This window comes from Oncorhynchus nerka, unplaced genomic scaffold, assembly GCF_034236695.1.
Source record: "Oncorhynchus nerka isolate Pitt River unplaced genomic scaffold, Oner_Uvic_2.0 unplaced_scaffold_1167, whole genome shotgun sequence".
NCBI lineage: Eukaryota > Metazoa > Chordata > Actinopteri > Salmoniformes > Salmonidae > Oncorhynchus > Oncorhynchus nerka.
In genome coordinates, this window is record NW_027040162.1 from 130518 (window position 1) to 149089 (window position 18572).

The following is an 18572-nucleotide window of genomic DNA, read 5'->3' on the forward strand; positions in this document are numbered from 1 at the left end:
GCATCAGATTAACAGCCTTTCTCTCTCTCCGTCCCAGCATCACCTCTTCTCTCTCTCAGCCTGACAATCATCATTATCACCATCTTGTCCACCGCCAGGTAAAAACTCTGTCTTACTTGTCACTGAATAAATCTGTCCATCTCTTCCCTCTGTAAATGCACTGTATAGGCTAGTTTCAGATCAAACAATATATTATATTAAAACATTCATGGCACGATTAGAAATAACATGTATTTGATGTAAATATGAATGTTAAGAATGTTAAAAACAGCTTTTAGCACCGTGGAGAAGTTGTCTGACAAGTTAGCAGAGACTCAGTGGAGAAATGGTAAAATGGGGAGAGAGAGAGAGATGAGGACAGGAGTGGAGAGTGGAGAGTAGAGAGAGAGAGATGAGGACAGGAGTGGAGAGTGGAGAGAAGAGAGTGGAGAGAAGAGAGAGTAGAGAGTGGAGAGTAGAGAGAAGAGAGAGAGTAGAGAGTGGAGAGTGGAGAGTAGAGAGAGAGTAGAGAGTGGAGAGTGGAGAGTGGAGAGAAGAGAGAGAGTAGAGAGTGGAGAGTGGAGAGTGGAGAGAAGAGAGAGAGTAGAGAGTGGAGAGTGGAGAGTAGAGAGAAGAGAGAGAGTAGAGAGTGGAGAGTGGAGAGTGGAGAGTAGAGAGAGAGAGATGAGGACAGGAGTGGAGAGTGGAGAGAAGAGAGTGGAGAGAAGAGAGTGGAGAGAAGAGAGAGTAGAGAGTGGAGAGTGGAGAGTAGAGAGAAGAGAGAGAGTAGAGAGTGGAGAGTGGAGAGTAGAGAGAGTAGAGAGTGGAGAGTGGAGAGTGGAGAGAAGAGAGAGAGTAGAGAGTGGAGAGTGGAGAGTGGAGAGAAGAGAGAGAGTAGAGAGTGGAGAGTGGAGAGTAGAGAGAAGAGAGAGAGTAGAGAGTGGAGAGTGGAGAGTAGAGAGTGAGAGCGAGTGTGAGTGAGAGAGAGTGAGAGAGAGTGAGAGAGAGTGAGAGTGGAGAGAAGAGAGTGGAGAGAAGAGAGTGGAGAGTGGAGAGTGAGAGAGTGGAGAGAGAGAAGAGAGAGAGTAGAGAGAGAGGTCTGATATCAGTAGAATACCTCTACTAAACTAAAAACAGTCCTCAACTTAATAATATACTTGATGTTTGACAGTCTAACAGATATACAGTATGACAGTCTAGCAGATATACAGTATGACAGTCTAGCAGATATACAGTATGACAGTCTAGTAGATATACAGTATGACAGTCTAACAGATATACAGTATGACAGTCTAGCAGATATACAGTATGACAGTCTAACAGATATACAGTATGACAGTCTAGTAGATATACAGTATGACAGTCTAACAGATATACAGTATGACAGTCTAACAGATATACAGTATGACAGTCTAACAGATATACAGTATGACAGTCTAACAGATATACAGTATGACAGTCTAGCAGATATACAGTATGACAGTCTAGCAGATATACAGTATGACAGTCTAACAGATATACAGTATGACAGTCTAACAGATATACAGTATGACAGTCTAACAGATATACAGTATGACAGTCTAGTAGATATACAGTATGACAGTCTAACAGATATACAGTATGACAGTCTAACAGATATACAGTATGACAGTCTAACAGATATACAGTATGACAGTCTAGTAGATATACAGTATGACAGTCTAACAGATATACAGTATGACAGTCTAACAGATATACAGTATGACAGTCTAACAGATATACAGTATGACAGTCTAGCAGATATACAGTATGACAGTCTAACAGATATACAGTATGACAGTCTAGTAGATATACAGTATGACAGTCTAACAGATATACAGTATGACAGTCTAACAGATATACAGTATGACAGTCTAGCAGATATACAGTATGACAGTCTAACAGATATACAGTATGACAGTCTAACAGATATACAGTATGACAGTCTCACAGATATTCTGTAATAATTCCTAAATGTTTTCTCATAATAAGTGTAGTTTGCTGTGTTCCATCTAGAGGGAGCTGTGATCTTTATGTTCACTGAGAAATAACATGAAGTATTGAGATAAATCTGGCCTGCTTCGTATCCAGGAAGTCTGTCAGACTAGGACTGCTGAGATAGGATCAGTTAACATGAAAAATATCTGTCTCTGTCTGTCTGTCTGTCTGTCTGTCTGTCTGTCTGTCTGTCTGTCTGTCTGTCTGTCTGTCTGTCTGTCTGTCTGTCTGTCTGTCTGTCTGTCTGTCTGTCTGTCTGTCTGTCTGTCTCTCTAACGCCCCCCTACTGTCTATCCTCTGTCTGTCTGTCTGTCTGTCTGTCTGTCTGTCTGTCTGTCTGTCTGTCTGTCTGTCTGTCTGTCTGTCTGTCTGTCTGTCTGTCTGTCTGTCTGTCTGTCTGTCTCTCTAACGCCCCCCTACTGTCTGTCTGTCTGTCTGTCTGTCTGTCTGTCGAGGATGTGTCATCTCTCCAGTCAACAAAACATTTATCCTTCATGATGGCCTGGCTCGGTGATATCATCAGCTCTCCAAATATATCTTCAGGTTTATTATCCAAAACACATTTATACCAGAAACACATTTATACTTTCCTTCCATTCCACAGGATATAGAAAAGAGCAAATATTAGGTTTAAGAGTATAGCTAGAGGAAGGCTTAGCTAGTCTCAGCCCTGGGTTGGAGGAGCGTGTTGACAGACAGACAAGCCAACCACACCAGCTAGGCTGCATCCTAAATGCCCCCCTCCTCCCTATATACTGTAGTGCACTACTTTTGACTAGGTTCCCCATAGGAGAGAGGGAGCCAAGGGAGGCTCAGTCTACAACCTTGGGGTTAAACATTTGACCTAAGGCTGGAATAAAAGCCTACTGAATAACATCTATTTTCATCATTCAGCCGTCTCTCTCACTCTTTCTTCATTTTCCAGTTGTCTCTCTCACTCTTTCTTCATTTTCCAGTTGTCTCTCTCACTCTTTCTTCCTTTTCCAGTTGTCTCTCTCACTCTTTCTTCCTTTTCCAGCCGTCTCTCTCACTCTTTCTTCATTTTCCAGTTGTCTCTCTCACTCTTTCTTCATTTTCCAGTTGTCTCTCTCACTCTTTCTTCATTTTCCAGTTGTCTCTCTCACTCTTTCTTCATTTTCCAGTTGTCTCTCTCACTCTTTCTTCCTTTTCCAGCCGTCTCTCTCACTCTTTCTTCATTTTCCAGTTGTCTCTCTCACTCTTTCTTCATTTTCCAGCCGTCTCTCTCACTCTTTCTTCATTTTCCAGCCGTCTCTCTCACTCTTTCTTCATTTTCCAGCCGTCTCTCTCACTCTTTCTTCATTTTCCAGCCGTCTCTCTCACTCTTTCTTAATTTTCCAGTTGTCTCTCTCATGTTGACATGATATTAGGATCTTCTCTGTTGTTTTACAGCTGTAGCTAAACCACTGCGCCATGGCAACCTTGGATGGTTTTCCCGCCAGTTTCTATGGGGAGCCGGGGGTGTTGGGTATGTTGGCCAATGGGATCAGTGCGTTCCTGGTTCTACTGCAGAACTTCAACACAGCTAGAACCGGAGTATCTGCCGAGGGGGTGGAGAACATTCTGGCAGGTACGCTAATCATCAAATGAAATGAAATCAAATTGATTTATATAGCCCTTCATACATCTAATCAATCCATCCATCACAATCACTTTCACAATGACTAACCCTACTCTTTCCCTGTTCACAATGACTAACCCTACTCTTTCCCTGTTCACAATGACTAACCCTACTCTTTCCCTGTTCACAATGACTAACCCTACTCTTTCCCTGTTCACAATGACTAACCCTACTCTTTTCCCTGTTCACAATGACTAACCCTACTCTTTTCCCTGTTCACAATGACTAACCCTACTCTTTTCCCTGTTCACAATGACTAACCCTACTATTTTCACTGTTCACAATGACTAACCCTACTATTTTCCCTGTTCACAATGACTAACCCTACTCTTTTCCCTGTTCACAATGACTAACCCTACTCTTTTCCCTGTTCACAATGACTAACCCTACTCTTTCCCTGTTCACAATGACTAACCCTACTCTTTTCCCTGTTCACAATGACTAACCCTACTCTTTTCCTGTTCACAATGACTAACCCTACTCTTTCCCTGTTCACAATGACTAACCCTACTCTTTTCCCTGTTCACAATGACTAACCCTACTCTTTTCCCTGTTCACAATGACTAACCCTACTCTTTCCCTGTTCACAATGACTAACCCTACTCTTTTCCCTGTTCACAATGACTAACCCTACTCTTTCCCTGTTCACAATGACTAACCCTACTCTTTTCACTGTTCACAATGACTAACCCTACTCTTTTCACTGTTCACAATGACTAACCCTACTCTTTTCACTGTTCACAATGACTAACCCTACTCTTTTCCCTGTTCACAATGACTAACCCTACTCTTTCCCTGTTCACAATGACTAACCCTACTCTTTCCCTGTTCACAATGACTAACCCTACTCTTTTCCCTGTTCTTGATGTGTTGTGTTTCAGGTGTTGTTCAACATCATTGTGTTGTGTTTCAGGTGTTGTTCAACATCATTGTGTTTCAGGTGTTGTTCAACATCATTGTGTTTCAGGTGTTGTTCAACATCATTGTGTTTCAGGTGTTGTTTAACATCACTGTGTTGTGTTTCAGGTGTTGTTCAACATCATTGTGTTGTGTTTCAGGTGTTCATCTCATCCTGATAGGTGGAGTGTGTCAGCTGATTGCCGGCCTCCTGTCGTTCCGTAAATACGACCACCTGAGTGGCACCGCCTTCATTGGCTATGCAGCTCTCTGGGGTAGCTATGGTGCCACACGCATCTTCCTGGGTGCATCCCAACCAATCACAACTAACCTGACCATGTCACATGACCTGATGAGTAACGCGACCCCGCTCACTGCCCTCACGACCAACCTATCTCTGTCGGCTGAACTCTGGAACAGCACCTCGCAGAGCCCTGATTGGCTGTCTCTCCTGCTCATCCCCCAGTCTGCCATCGCGGGATTGGTCCCCTACATCCTTCTATCCTTCCTATTGGCCTTCTGCTCTGCCACGGTAAACGTCATCATGCCCTTCGTGTTCGGTGCCATCACGCTTACCCTGCTGTTTGAGGCTGTGGCAGTGGGCGTGTCCTCGGCCTGGCCACTGGTCGTCTCTGGCATTCTAGAACTCCTCATCCTCCTTTTCGCCGTGTACGGCAGCGCCGCCCTGTTGGTGAAAGGTCTGGCGCAGCGCTATGTCCTCAAGGGGTTCGGCACGCCGCTGTTCAACGTGCTCCTGCTGGGGACCAACAGCCCTGCGGCCAGCGCCCAGAGCCTGGGACAGGAGAAGAAGAAGAACACCAAGTACGCTGAACCCCAGGCGCTCTTCTTCTTCTGTGACACGGTGTCTCCCTTCATCATGTTGTTCCACAGCTTTGGATACGTCACGTCCTTCTCCCTGGGTGCTGTGTGGGTCTCCATCATCTCTGCTGCTCAACTCCTCTCTAGCTACTACGCTCACCTGCGGCAAGATGGCTACCTGGTCACCAAGGCCGGCCTGCATGCCACCTACTGGCTTACCAAGGCGTGGGAGGAGTTTGTGTTGTCGGCTGTGATCGTGTCGGAGCCGGAGAGAGAGGTGGCTACTGGGAGACAGGCGATGGTTGGTGATTGGTTCTTCGTGGCGGTGGCGCTCCTCCTCCTAGTTGTCAGTCTGAGTAATGACACCCTGGAGGTTACCCATAATGCTCTGTTCCTGCTGCTGTCCATCTCCACGGTCCCCCAGATCCCCCTCCGGGGGTACTATGTGTTCTTCGGGGTGTCCTGTTCCCTGTTCACCTCCGCTTCGCTCTACGGGACATTTTGCCGCCTGATCAACTCCATCGCTGAGAAGAGTCTGATCCCGGTGGGTCCTCAGCCCATCTCCTCTGACCGTCTCCACTCCTTCCTGTCCTGCTTTCGCTCCCAGGGGAACCTCCAGGGGGCGCTGCCTTCATCATCATCAGCATCCTCCCCGACCAATCAGATCCCTGACGCTCTGTTCTACCTGACCAACGGCGTGGCCGCTCTCTCGGCGCTCCACGCGGCCTCATCCAGTCAGAGCATGTCCTTCCTGCGACTGAGTGTTCCCTGGGTTCTGGTATCTGGAGCGGTGGTACAGGGGTTCGTCAGCAGGCTGCAGGTCAGAGGAGGACAGAGGTTTGGCTCCGTCATCCCATCCTTCTACCTGTCTGTCTGGGCCACCTGGACATGGTATCGCTTCGCAGGTATGTGGATGACTTCAAGCTAACACTAACCAATCCTAACTGGAGTTAACTTTTTGCATAACTAGGAAAAGCCCCATAAAGATTCAGACTCCAGCCACCCAAGCCATAGAATGTTCTCTCTGCTACCGTACGGCAAGCAGTACCAATGTACCAAGTCTGCAACCAACAGGACCCTGAAACGCTTCTACCTCCTCTACCCTGTATATATAGCCATGTTATTACCTGATACCCTGTATATATAGCCATGTTATTATCTGATACCCTGAATATATAGCCAGGTTATTATCTGATACCCTGAATATATAGCCATGTTATTACCCGATACCCCGTATATATAGCCATGTTATTACCTGATGCCCTGTATATATAGCCATGTTATTACCCGATACCCCGTATATATAGCCATGTTATTACCTGATACCCTGTATATATAGCCATGTTATTATCCGATACCCTGTATATATAGCCAGGTTATTACCTGATACCCTGTATATATAGCCATGTTATTATCTCATACCCTGTATATATAGCCATGTTATTATCTGATACCCCGTATATATAGCCATGTTATTACCTGATACCCTGTATATATAGCCATGTTATTATCCGATACCCTGTATATATAGCCAGGTTATTACCTGATACCCCGTATATATAGCCAGGTTATTACCTCATACCCTGTATATATAGCCATGTTATTACCTGATACCCCGTATATATAGCCAGGTTATTACCTCATACCCTGTATATATAGCCATGTTATTATCTGATACCCCGTATATATAGCCATGTTATTACCTGATACCCTGTATATATAGCCATGTTATTACCTGATACCCTGTATATATAGCCATGTTATTACCTGATACCCCGTATATATAGCCAGGTTATTACCTCATACCCTGTATATATAGCCATGTTATTATCTGATACCCCGTATATATAGCCATGTTATTACCTGATACCCTGTATATATAGCCATGTTATTATCTGATACCCTGTATATATAGCCATGTTATTACCTGATGCCCTGTATATATAGCCATGTTATTACCTGATACCCTGTATATATAGCCATGTAATTACCTGATACCCTGTATATATAGCCATGTTATTACCTGATACCCTGTATATATAGCCATGTTATTACCTCATACCCTGTATATATAGCCATGTTATTATCTCATACCCTGTATATATAGCCATGTTATTACCTGATACCCCGTATATACATTTACATTTACATTTAAGTCATTTAGCAGACGCTCTTATCCAGAGCGACTTACAAATTATATAGCCATGTTATTACCTGATACCCTGTATATATAGCCATGTTATTATCTCATACCCTGTTGTTGTTGTTGATATTGTTGTTGTTGATCTTGCTTTTGCTGTTGTTGCTGTTGTTGCTGTTGTTGATGTTGTTGCTGTTGTTGTTGATGTGCTTGTTGTTAATGTTGTTGTTAATGTTGTTGTTGCTGTTGTTGCTGTTGTTGCTGTTGTTGATGTTGTTGCTGTTGTTGCTTTTGCTGTTGTTGATGTGGTTGTTGTTGTTGCTGTTGTTGATCTTATTGTTGTTGCTGTTGATGTGCTTGTTGTTAATGTTGTTGTTAATGTTGTTGTTGCTGTTGTTGATGTTGTTGCTGTTGTTGCTTTTGCTGTTGTTGATGTGGTTGTTGTTGTTGCTGTTGTTGATCTTATTGTTGTTGCTGTTGATGTGGTTGATGTGGTTGTTGATGTGGTTGATGTGGTTGTTGATGATGTTGTTGATGTGGTTGTTGATGTGGTTGATGTGGTTGATGTGGTTGTTGATGATGTTGTTGATGTGGTTGTTGATGTTGTTGCTGTTGTTGATCTTATTGTTGTTGCTGTTGATGTGCTTGTTGTTAATGTTGTTGTTAATGTTGTTGTTCATGTTGTTGATGTTGTTGATGTGGTTGTTGTTGTTGATCTTATTGTTGTTGCTGTTGCTGTTGTTGATGTGGTTGTTGATGTTGTTGTTGATGTTGATGTGGTTGTTGTTGTTGTTGTTGCTGTTGTTGTTGATGTTGTTGTTGATGTTGTTGCTGTTGTTGATGTGGTTGTTGATGTTGTTGTTGATGTTGATGTGGTTGTTGTTGTGGTTGTTGTGGTTGTTGATGTTGTTGTTGTTGTTGCTGTCTCCATGCTCTGTTGCCTGTTTCAGTAAAACATCTCTGTGTTCTTTCCTCAGGCCCCTTGCTGCAGATCTCTCCAGTAGGATCCTATGGGTTTACAGCTGGAGCCATTGCTTTCCTGGTCATCAACGCTTTCCTCATGCTCATTGGTCAGTCTTTACATGACATCACCTATATCTCCCTCTTCTCCTGCTGCAACACAGAGGGAGAGAAGAACGGAGTGGGTTTTCCCTAATGGCATTCTATTCCCTACACAGCCCCATGGGTCCTGGTCTAAAGTAGTGCACTATATAGAGAATAGGGCCCTGATCTAAAGTAGTGCACTATATAGAGAATAGGGCCCTGGTCAAAAGTAGTGCCCACTCCATGGTAACCTGGTCCTAACCCTCTCCATGGTAACCTGGTCCTAAACCTCTCCATGGTAACCTGGTCCTAACCCTCTCCATGGTAACCTGGTCCTAACCCTCTCCATGGTAACCTGGTCCTAACCCTCTCCATGGTCACCTGGTCCTAACCCTCTCCATGGTAACCTGGTCCTAAACCTCTCCATGGTCACCTGGTCCTAACCCTCTCCATGGTAACCTGGTTCTAACCCTCTCCATGGTAACCTGGTCCTAACCCTCTCCATGTCCCTTCGAGCTGCGTATGGTAACCTGGTCCTAACCCTCTCCATGGTAACCTGGTCCTAACCCTCTCCATGGTAACCTGGTCCTAACCCTCTCCATGGTAACCTGGTCCTAACCCTCTCCATGGTAACCTGGTCCTAAACCTCTCCATGGTAACCTGGTCCTAACCCTCTCCATGGTAACCTGGTCCTAAACCTCTCCATGGTAACCTGGTCCTAACCCTCTCCATGGTAACCTGGTTCTAACCCTCTCCATGGTAACCTGGTCCTAACCCTCTCCATGGTAACCTGGTCCTAACCCTCTCCATGGTAACCTGGTCCTAACCCTCTCCATGGTAACCTGGTCCTAACCCTCTCCATGGTAACCTGGTTCTAACCCTCTCCATGGTAACCTGGTCCTAACCCTCTCCATGGTAACCTGGTCCTAAACCTCTCCATGGTAACCTGGTCCTAACCCTCTCCATGGTAACCTGGTCCTAAACCTCTCCATGGTAACCTGGTCCTAACCCTCTCCATGGTAACCTGGTCCTAACCCTCTCCATGGTAACCTGGTCCTAACCCTCTCCATGGTAACCTGGTCCTAACCCTCTCCATGGTAACCTGGTTCTAACCCTCTCCATGGTAACCTGGTCCTAACCCTCTCCATGGTAACCTGGTCCTAAACCTCTCCATGGTAACCTGGTCCTAACCCTCTCCATGGTAAACTGGTCCTAAACCTCTCCATGGTAACCTGGTCCTAACCCTCTCCATGGTAACCTGGTCCTAACCCTCTCCATGGTAACCTGGTCCTAACCCTCTCCATGGTAACCTGGTCCTAAACCTCTCCATGGTAACCTGGTCCTAACCCTCTCCATGGTAACCTGGTCCTAAACCTCTCCATGGTAACCTGGTCCTAACCCTCTCCATGGTAACCTGGTCCTAACCCTCTCCATGGTAACCTGGTCCTAACCCTCTCCATGGTAACCTGGTCCTAACCCTCTCCATGGTAACCTGGTCCTAAACCTCTCCATGGTAACCTGGTCCTAACCCTCTCCATGGTAACCTGGTCCTAACCCTCTCCATGTCCCTTCGAGCTGCGTATGGTAACCTGGTCCTAACCCTCTCCATGGTAACCTGGTCCTAACCCTCTCCATGTCCCTTCCAGCTGCGTATGGTAACCTGGTCCTCTTGTCTCTGACCGTGGTCATGGAGGCGGTTCTGGTGTGTTTCCTCCTGTCCACTCTGCAACAGCTCCCCTACCAGCTGGAGAGTAAGTGACCTGCTTTTCACCTCCCTACACTGACAGGACTCACATTCTACATAAACGTCTCAGGAGGCTCCTGAGGGGAGAACGGCTCATAATAATGGCCGGAACGGAGCAAATGGAATGGCATCAACCACCTTGAAACTATGTGTTTGATGTATTTGATACCATTCCACTGATTCTGTTCCAGTCAATAGAACAAGCCTAATAACAAGCCCTCATTTCTCCCCAATGACGGTTCCACCAACCTATTGTGATATACAGTAAGGCTGAAACCCAAAACCAACACTTGGCCATCTGCCCTTTATGGAGTGATCTGAGTGGTTGAAGTGTTGGGTTTGTGATTCAGACAGTGTTATGTGGTATCCATCAATACGTTTGCTGCTCAAACAGTAACTGTAAAATGTACACATTATTTTGCCATCTAGATGTCAGCTGTGTTACTGTTCTAACACATTTCTGGCGTTGTTCTTGTAGTTGCCATGCTAGCTGTGTTCTCTGTCGTCTGTCTATATGGAACCCTGGCATCACTGGTCAACTGTACCTTCTGTCAGAGTGTGATGCCCATGGGGCCTCCACTGGTTAAGGTGAGAACAAGGCACTATTCCATTCTGTTGCTTTCCACTGGATGAGCTGACAAGTAGAATGGAGTGGGTTCATGCGTTTCATTACATTTTCTATTGTGTTCCATATTGTGTCTCTCTCCCTGTGTTGTTGTGTGTCAGGATGTGAATCAGCAGCAGAAGTCCTCCCCTGCTCTGCCTTGTCCCGTGGCAGACTCCAGACTGACCAGCGGTCTTCTGAAGATCTCCAGACTGCTGGACGACGGGGGGGTCTGTGGAATCCCCACCGATACGGTCTACGCCCTGGCCGCATCCTGCAAGAACCCTCAGGCCATCGAGAACATCTACAACATTAAGGACCGTCCAGCAGAGAAGCCCATCTGTATCTGTATCTCCAGTGTGGAGCAGCTGGTGGCAGCCAAGCCCCCATTCAGCTCTCTACTCTGGGAATTCATGAGGAACGTCTACCCTGGAGGCATCAGCTGCATCGTCAGCAAGGGAGACTGGCTACTCAGACTGGGTAAGGAGGGATGAAGAGGGGAGGAGAGAGGAGGAGGAGGGTGGATACTCAGACTGGGTAAGGAGGGATGAGAGGGGAGGGATGAGGAGGAGGATGGTGGCTTCAACTGCATTGGGAGACTGGCTACTCAGACTGGGTAAGGAGGGATGAGGAGGGGAGGAGAGAGGAGGAGGAGGGTGGATACTCAGACTAGGTAAGGGGTGAGGAGAGGGGAGGAGGAGGGTGGATACTCAGACTGGGTAAGGAGGGATGAGGAGGGGAGGAGAGTGGATACTCAGACTGGGTAAGGAGGGATGAGGAGGGTGAGGAGAGGGGAGGAGGAGGGTGGATACTCAGACTGGGTAAGGAGGGATGAGGAGGGTGGATACTCAGACTGGGTAAGGGGTGAGGAGGAGGGTGGCTTCAACTGCATTGGGATTTTAAATTGTTGTTTCTTTTACCTTTATTTAACTAGGCAAGTCAGTTAAAGAACAAATTCTTATTTTCAATTACGGCCTAGGAACAGTGGGTTGACTGCCTGTTCAGGTGCAGAATGACAGATTTGTACCTTGTCAGCTCAGGGGTTTGAACTTGCAACCTTCCGGTTACTAGTCCAACGCTCTAACCACTAGGCTACCATTGGATTAGAGTTAGGGATACTCTCAGAAATGGTTTCTTTATTCTATATTGTGAGCGATCATTGGATTAGAGTTAGGGATACTCTCAGAAATGGTTTCTTTATTCTATATTGTGAGCGATCATTGGATTAGAGTTAGGGATACTCTCAGAAATGGTTTCTTTATTCTATATTGTGATTTGTACCTTGTCAGCTCGGGGGTTTGAACTTGCAACCTTCCGGTTACTAGTCCAACGCTCTAACCACTAGGCTACCCTGCCGGGTTCCATTGGATTAGAGTTAGGGATACTCTCAGAAATGGTTTCTTTATTCTATATTGTGATCGATCATTGGATTGATGTTCTAATTGTTTACCTGTGTTGTCCAGGTGTGGGTCCGGCCTACGACCGCGTGGGGACCAATGATAGCATCATGATCCGAGTCCCTGACCACACCGTCACAGGACACCTGTGTGACATCACCGGACCACTTGCCATCACCTCAGCCAATCCCAGTGGAGAACCCGACAGCACGCACCACGACATGGTCATCAGGTAAAGTCCTATCATAACACTCACCTGTACCCACCAGTACCCACCTCTACCCACCTGTACTCACCCGTTCTCACCTGTACCCACCTGTACCCACCTGTACTCACCCGTTCTCACCTGTACCCACCTCTACCCAACTGTACTCACCCGTTCTCACCTGTACCAATTTGTAAGTCGCTCTGGATAAGAGCGTCTGCTAAATGACTTAAATGTAAATGTAAATGTACTCACCCGTTCTCACCTGTACCCACCTCTACCCACCTGTACTCACCCGTTCTCATCTCTACCCACCTGTACCCACCTGTACTCACCTGTACACTCCTCTACCCACCTGTACTCACCTGTACCCACCTGTACCCACCTGTACTCACCCGTTCTCACCTGTACCCACCTCTACCCACCTGTACTCACCCGTTCTCACCTGTACCCACCTCTACCCACCTGTACTCACCCGTTCTCACCTGTACCCACCTCTACCCACCTCTATCCACCTGTACTCACCTCTACCCACCAGTACCCACCTCTACCCACCAGTACCCACCTCTACCCACCAGTACCCACCTCTACCCACCAGTACCCACCTGTACCCACCTGTACTCACCTCTACCCACCAGTACCCACCTCTACCCACCAGTACCCACCTCTACCCACCAGTACCCACCTGTACCCACCTGTACTCACCTCTACCCACCAGTACCCACCTCTACCCACCAGTACCCACCTCTACCCACCAGTACCCACCTGTACCCACCTGTACTCACCTCTACCCACCTCTACCCACCTCTACCCACCAGTACCCACCTCTACCCACCAGTACCCACCTCTACCCACCAGTACCCACCTCTACCCACCAGTACCCACCTCTACCCACCAGTACCCACCTCTACCCACCAGTACCCACCTCTACCCACCTGTACCCACATGTACTCACCCGTTCTCACCAGTACCCACCTGTACTCACCTGTACCCACCTGTACTCACCTCTACCCACCTGTACCCACCTGTACTCACCTCTACCCACCTGTACCCACCTGTACTCACCTCTACCCACCTCTACCCACCTGTACCCACCTCTACCCACCTGTACCCACCTGTACTCACCTGTACCCACCTGTACTCACCCGTTCTCACCTGTACCCACCTGTACCCACCTGTACTCACCTGTACCCAACTGTACCCACCTGTACTCACCTCTAACCACAAGTACTCGCCTGTACCCACCTGTACCCACCTCTACCCACCTATACTCACCTCTACCCAACTGTACTCACCTGTACTCACTTCTACCCAACTGTACCCACCTCTACCCACCTGTACTCACCTCTACCCTACTGTACCCACCTCTACCCACCTGTACTCACCTGTACCCACCTGTACAAACCTGTGCTCACCTCTACCCACCTGTACCCACCTCTACCCACCTGTTCTCACCTCTACCCACCTCTACTCACCTGTACTCACCTATACTTAAGCACTCTAGCCTGTTGGTATGCCATGCTGCCTTCATCAGATAGTTTGAACAGCTATGCTGCCTTCATGCTGATCGTGATACTGAAAGTGATGTCAATATTGAAGTATTTTATCTTGGATTGCTGGTTGTATTGTAAACTGGTCTGATATTTCCTGTCAGACTGGTTTCATATCAGTCAGCCTGCTGTGTAAATATCCAGTTCTACTAATATATCTGTGTTAATCAGTCCTCTGCCTTGTGTCCTGCTGGCTGTAGGGTCATGATGATTAGATTCCAGTGATGGTATGTGCCGTTTAAGAATAGTGAGGATGATTATTTTTCTAAGAGCATGGCCTTAAATCTATTACAGCATATTGAATGACTGGAATTCATTATTCCATTCACCCAGTTCAATGTAACAGTGACAGGTTTAGGTTACTGTCATTCACCCAGTTCAATGTAACAGTGATGGGTTTAGGTTACTGTCATTCACCCAGTTCAATGTAACAGTGATGGGTTTAGGCTACTACATGATACTCTAATGTTCCCTCTACCCATCACGAGGTTGCTACAACCTGGCCTACGAATGAACGTTTACAATGTAGGTGCCCAGGTCGTGTAATCAAGGTGCCAGACAGTGACACATTCAATACCGCCTTTCACACTCTTGCCTGCATCTAGCTGGCTGAGGTGCACCCATGACCAGCTCTGAAACCAGATTGCATAGCAGAGAAGGTACGGTGAGATTCGAAATGGTCGGTAATCTGTTTGTTGACTTGGCTTTCGAAGACCTTAGAAAGGCATGGTAGGATAGATATAGGTCTGTAGCAGTTTGGGTTGCCTGCATCTAGCTGATCTAGGGTGGAATCATTCGTACAAACAAAATCAAATCAAATCAAATGTTATTTGTCACTTGCGCCAAATACACAGGTGTAGTAGACCTTACAGTGAAATGCTTACTTACAAGCCCTTAACTAACAAAGTTAAAGAACAAGTGTTAAGTAATAAAAAATAAAAGTAACCAATAATCAAAATAACAATGTGGAGGCTATATACAGGGTATTATGGTACAGAGTCAATGTGGAGGCTATATACAGGGTGTTACGGTACAGAGTCAACGTGGAGGCTATATACAGGGTATTATGGTACAGAGTCAATGTGGAGGCTATATACAGGGTATTACGGTACAGAGTCAATGTGGAGGCTATATACAGGGTATTACGGTACAGAGTCAATGTGGAGGCTATATACAGGGTATTACGGTACAGAGTCAATGTGGAGGCTATATACAGGGTATTACGGTACAGAGTCAATGTGGAGGCTATATACAGGGTATTACGGTACAGAGTCAATGTGGAGGCTATATACAGGGTATTACGGTACAGAGTCAATGTGGAGGCTATATACAGGGTATTACGGTACAGAGTCAACGTGGAGGCTATATACAGGGTATTACGGTACAGAGTCAACGTGGAGGCTATATACAGGGTATTACGGTACAGAGTCAACGTGGAGGCTATATACAGGGTGTTACGGTACATAGTCAATGTGGAGGCTATATACAGGGTATTACGGTACAGAGTCAATGTGGAGGCTATATACAGGGTATTACGGTACAGAGTCAACGTGGAGGCTATATACAGGGTATTACAGTACAGAGTCAACGTGGAGGCTATATACAGGGTATTACGGTACAGAGTCAATGTGGAGGCTATATACAGGGTATTACGGTACAGAGTCAACGTGGAGGCTATATACAGGGTATTACGGTACAGAGTCAATGTGGAGGCTATATACAGGGTATTACGGTACAGAGTCAATGTGGAGACTATATACAGGGTATTACGGTACAGAGTCAATGTGGAGGCTATATACAGGGGGTACCGGTACAGAGTCAATATACAAGGTGTAAACCTAACCTGAACCTGAACCTACTCTGACACTGTCTGTCTCTACGTGTATCCTAGTCGGCTGGGCCAATCTAAACCTAACCTAAACCTAAACCTGAACCTGAACCTGAACCTACACTGTCTGTCTCTATGTGTATCCTAGTCGGCTGGGCCAATCTAAACCTAACCTAAACCTGAACCTGAACCTACTCTGTCTGTCTCTATGTGTATCCTAGTCGGCTGGGCCAATCTAAACCTAACCTAAACCTGAACCTGAACCTACTCTGACACTGTCTGTCTCTATGTGTATCCTAGTCGGCTGGGCCAACCTAAACCTAACCTAAACCTAAACCTGAACCTAAACCTGAACCTGAACCTACTCTGACACTGTCTGTCTCTATGTGCATCCTAGTCGGCTGGGCCAGTCTTAACCTAACCTAAACCTAAACCTGAACCTACTCTGACACTGTCTGTCTCTATGTGTATCCTAGTCGGCTGGGCCAATCTAAACCTAACCTAAACCTGAACCTGAACCTACTCTGACACTGTCTGTCTCTATGTGTATCCTAGTCGGCTGGGCCAATCTAAACCTAACCTAAACCTGAACCTGAACCTACTCTGACACTGTCTGTCTCTATGTGTATATTAGTCGGCTGGGCCAATCTAAACCTAACCTAAACCTGAACCTGAACCTACTCTGACACTGTATGTCTCTATGTGTATCGTAGTCGGCTGGGCCATAAGATCCAGGGGGTTCTGTGTGACGGGGATTCCAACGAGATCGTAGCCTCAACGGTGGTGAACTGCCTCAAGATAGATGAAGGTATGATGTTACAGAACAGAAGCATACTACAATAACTAATTACTAACCTCTTAGGTTGTGTTGTCCTGTCTTGGGATGGAACATTCTGAAAACGTTCCCTAAATTACCAGGCTTTCCAGAAATACAGGTTGAAAGATTCCTGGATTTCAAAGAATCCTCTGACCAGGATTTCTGGAAAACCTGGGAAAGTTGCCGGGACATTGCAACCCTCGTCCCACCCTATGATTCATTGTGTGTCAGTGATCACTCGGTCAATATTGTGTTTCCTCCTCCTCCAGGCACGATTAGTATCGTGAGGGAAGGCTGCGTCCCGGCGGTGAAGGTCCGACAGATCTTTGAGAGGGTGAAGACCAGTATGTTGTGAGGAGGACCTTTCCCTCCGTCCCTCTATCCTCTCTTCCATCCAGCTCCCCTCCCCCATTCTCTCCCTCAATCCTCTGTTGACCAATGACGACACTCAGATCAGATACTGGACCCACCCACCCCAGGCCACCATCCAATTTGTCTCTCAAACATGTTGAGGAACAGTTGTTACATATTTATTCTGTATGTTGTCGATGTAATCATATATAAATATGTGCATTTTAGATTCGATTTTCGGATTATAAATATGTTTTGTTTTGTTCTGTATGATTTGATTATGTAAAATGAAGTGGGAACAGAAATTATACTCTAATGATGTAGTACTCTAAATGAGGGATTAATGAAGGATGATGTAGTACTCTAAATGAGGGATTAATGAAGGATGATGTAGTTCTCTAAATGAGGGATTAATGAAGGATGATGTAGTTCTCTAAATGAGGGATTAATGAAGGATGATGTAGTTCTCTACATGAGGGATTAATGAAGGATGATGTAGTTCTCTAAATGAGGGATTAATGAAGGATGATGTAGTTCTCTAAATGAGGGATTAATGAAGGATGATGTAGTTCTCTAAATGAGGGATTAATGAAGGATGATGTAGTTCTCTAAATGAGCGATTAATGAAGGATGATGTAGTTCTCTAAATGAGGGATTAATGAAGGATGATGTAGTTCTCTAAATGAGGGATTAATGAAGGATGATGTAGTACTCTAAATGATGGATTAATGAAGGATGATGTAGTTCTCTAAATGAGGGATTAATGAAGGATGATGTACAACTCTAAATGAGGGATTAATGAAGGATGATGTAGTTCTCTAAATGAGGGATTAATGAAGGATGATGTAGTTCTCTAAATGAGGGATTAATGAAGGATGATGTACAACTCTAAATGAGGGATTAATGAAGGATGATGTAGTTCTCTAAATGAGGGATTAATGAAGGATGATGTAGTTCTCTAAATGAGGGATTAATGAAGGATGATGTAGTTCTCTAAATGAGGGATTAATGAAGGATGATGTATGTGAATGTACGATGCTGCTGGGTATGAATTAATAATACATTATTGTGAAGTACTGTTTAACTGGGAATATATATATTATTTAATATGGGAGATTGACGCAGGCCAAATGCATACATGCAAAATTGAAAAGCATTATTTGCTTTGGCAATTTACTGCAATAGATCCATGTACATAGTGAAGTTATACTTTTTTTTAAATTGTTGTAGATCCATGTACATAGTGAAGTTATACTTTCAGAATAAAACTCTAATTAAATATACTTATTTCTCCACTTTTGTTCTGCTCTGTAACCAACATTTCAGATCATCAAATCAAATGTTATTTTCCACATGTGCCAAATACAGCAGGGGTAGACTTTACCGTGAAATGCTGACTTACGAGCCCTTAACCAACGGTGAAGTTAAAAAGTAAAACAGATATTTACTAAATTAATAAGGAAAAAGGTAGACAATGAAAACAATAATGAGGCTATAAACAGGAAGTAGCAGGTAATAACATGGCTATAAACAGGAAGTAGC

The 18572-nt window shown here is 45.4% G+C and overlaps 1 protein-coding gene across 1 annotated transcript; it reads left to right on the forward strand.

Moving 5' to 3' along the window:
• The first annotated feature begins 12 nt into the window (after positions 1-12).
• Positions 13-18295, forward strand: LOC115122057 (uncharacterized). Its single transcript, XM_065016040.1, has 10 exons — positions 13-98; positions 3406-3583; positions 4693-6255; positions 8468-8560; positions 10181-10285; positions 10757-10866; positions 11005-11362; positions 12346-12511; positions 16576-16670; positions 16949-18295. The coding sequence occupies exons 2-10, from the start codon at positions 3427-3429 to the stop codon at positions 17032-17034; spliced, it is 2733 nt and encodes a 910-aa protein (XP_064872112.1). The 5' UTR covers positions 13-98; positions 3406-3426; the 3' UTR covers positions 17035-18295.
• Positions 18296-18572: the final 277 nt, after the last annotated feature.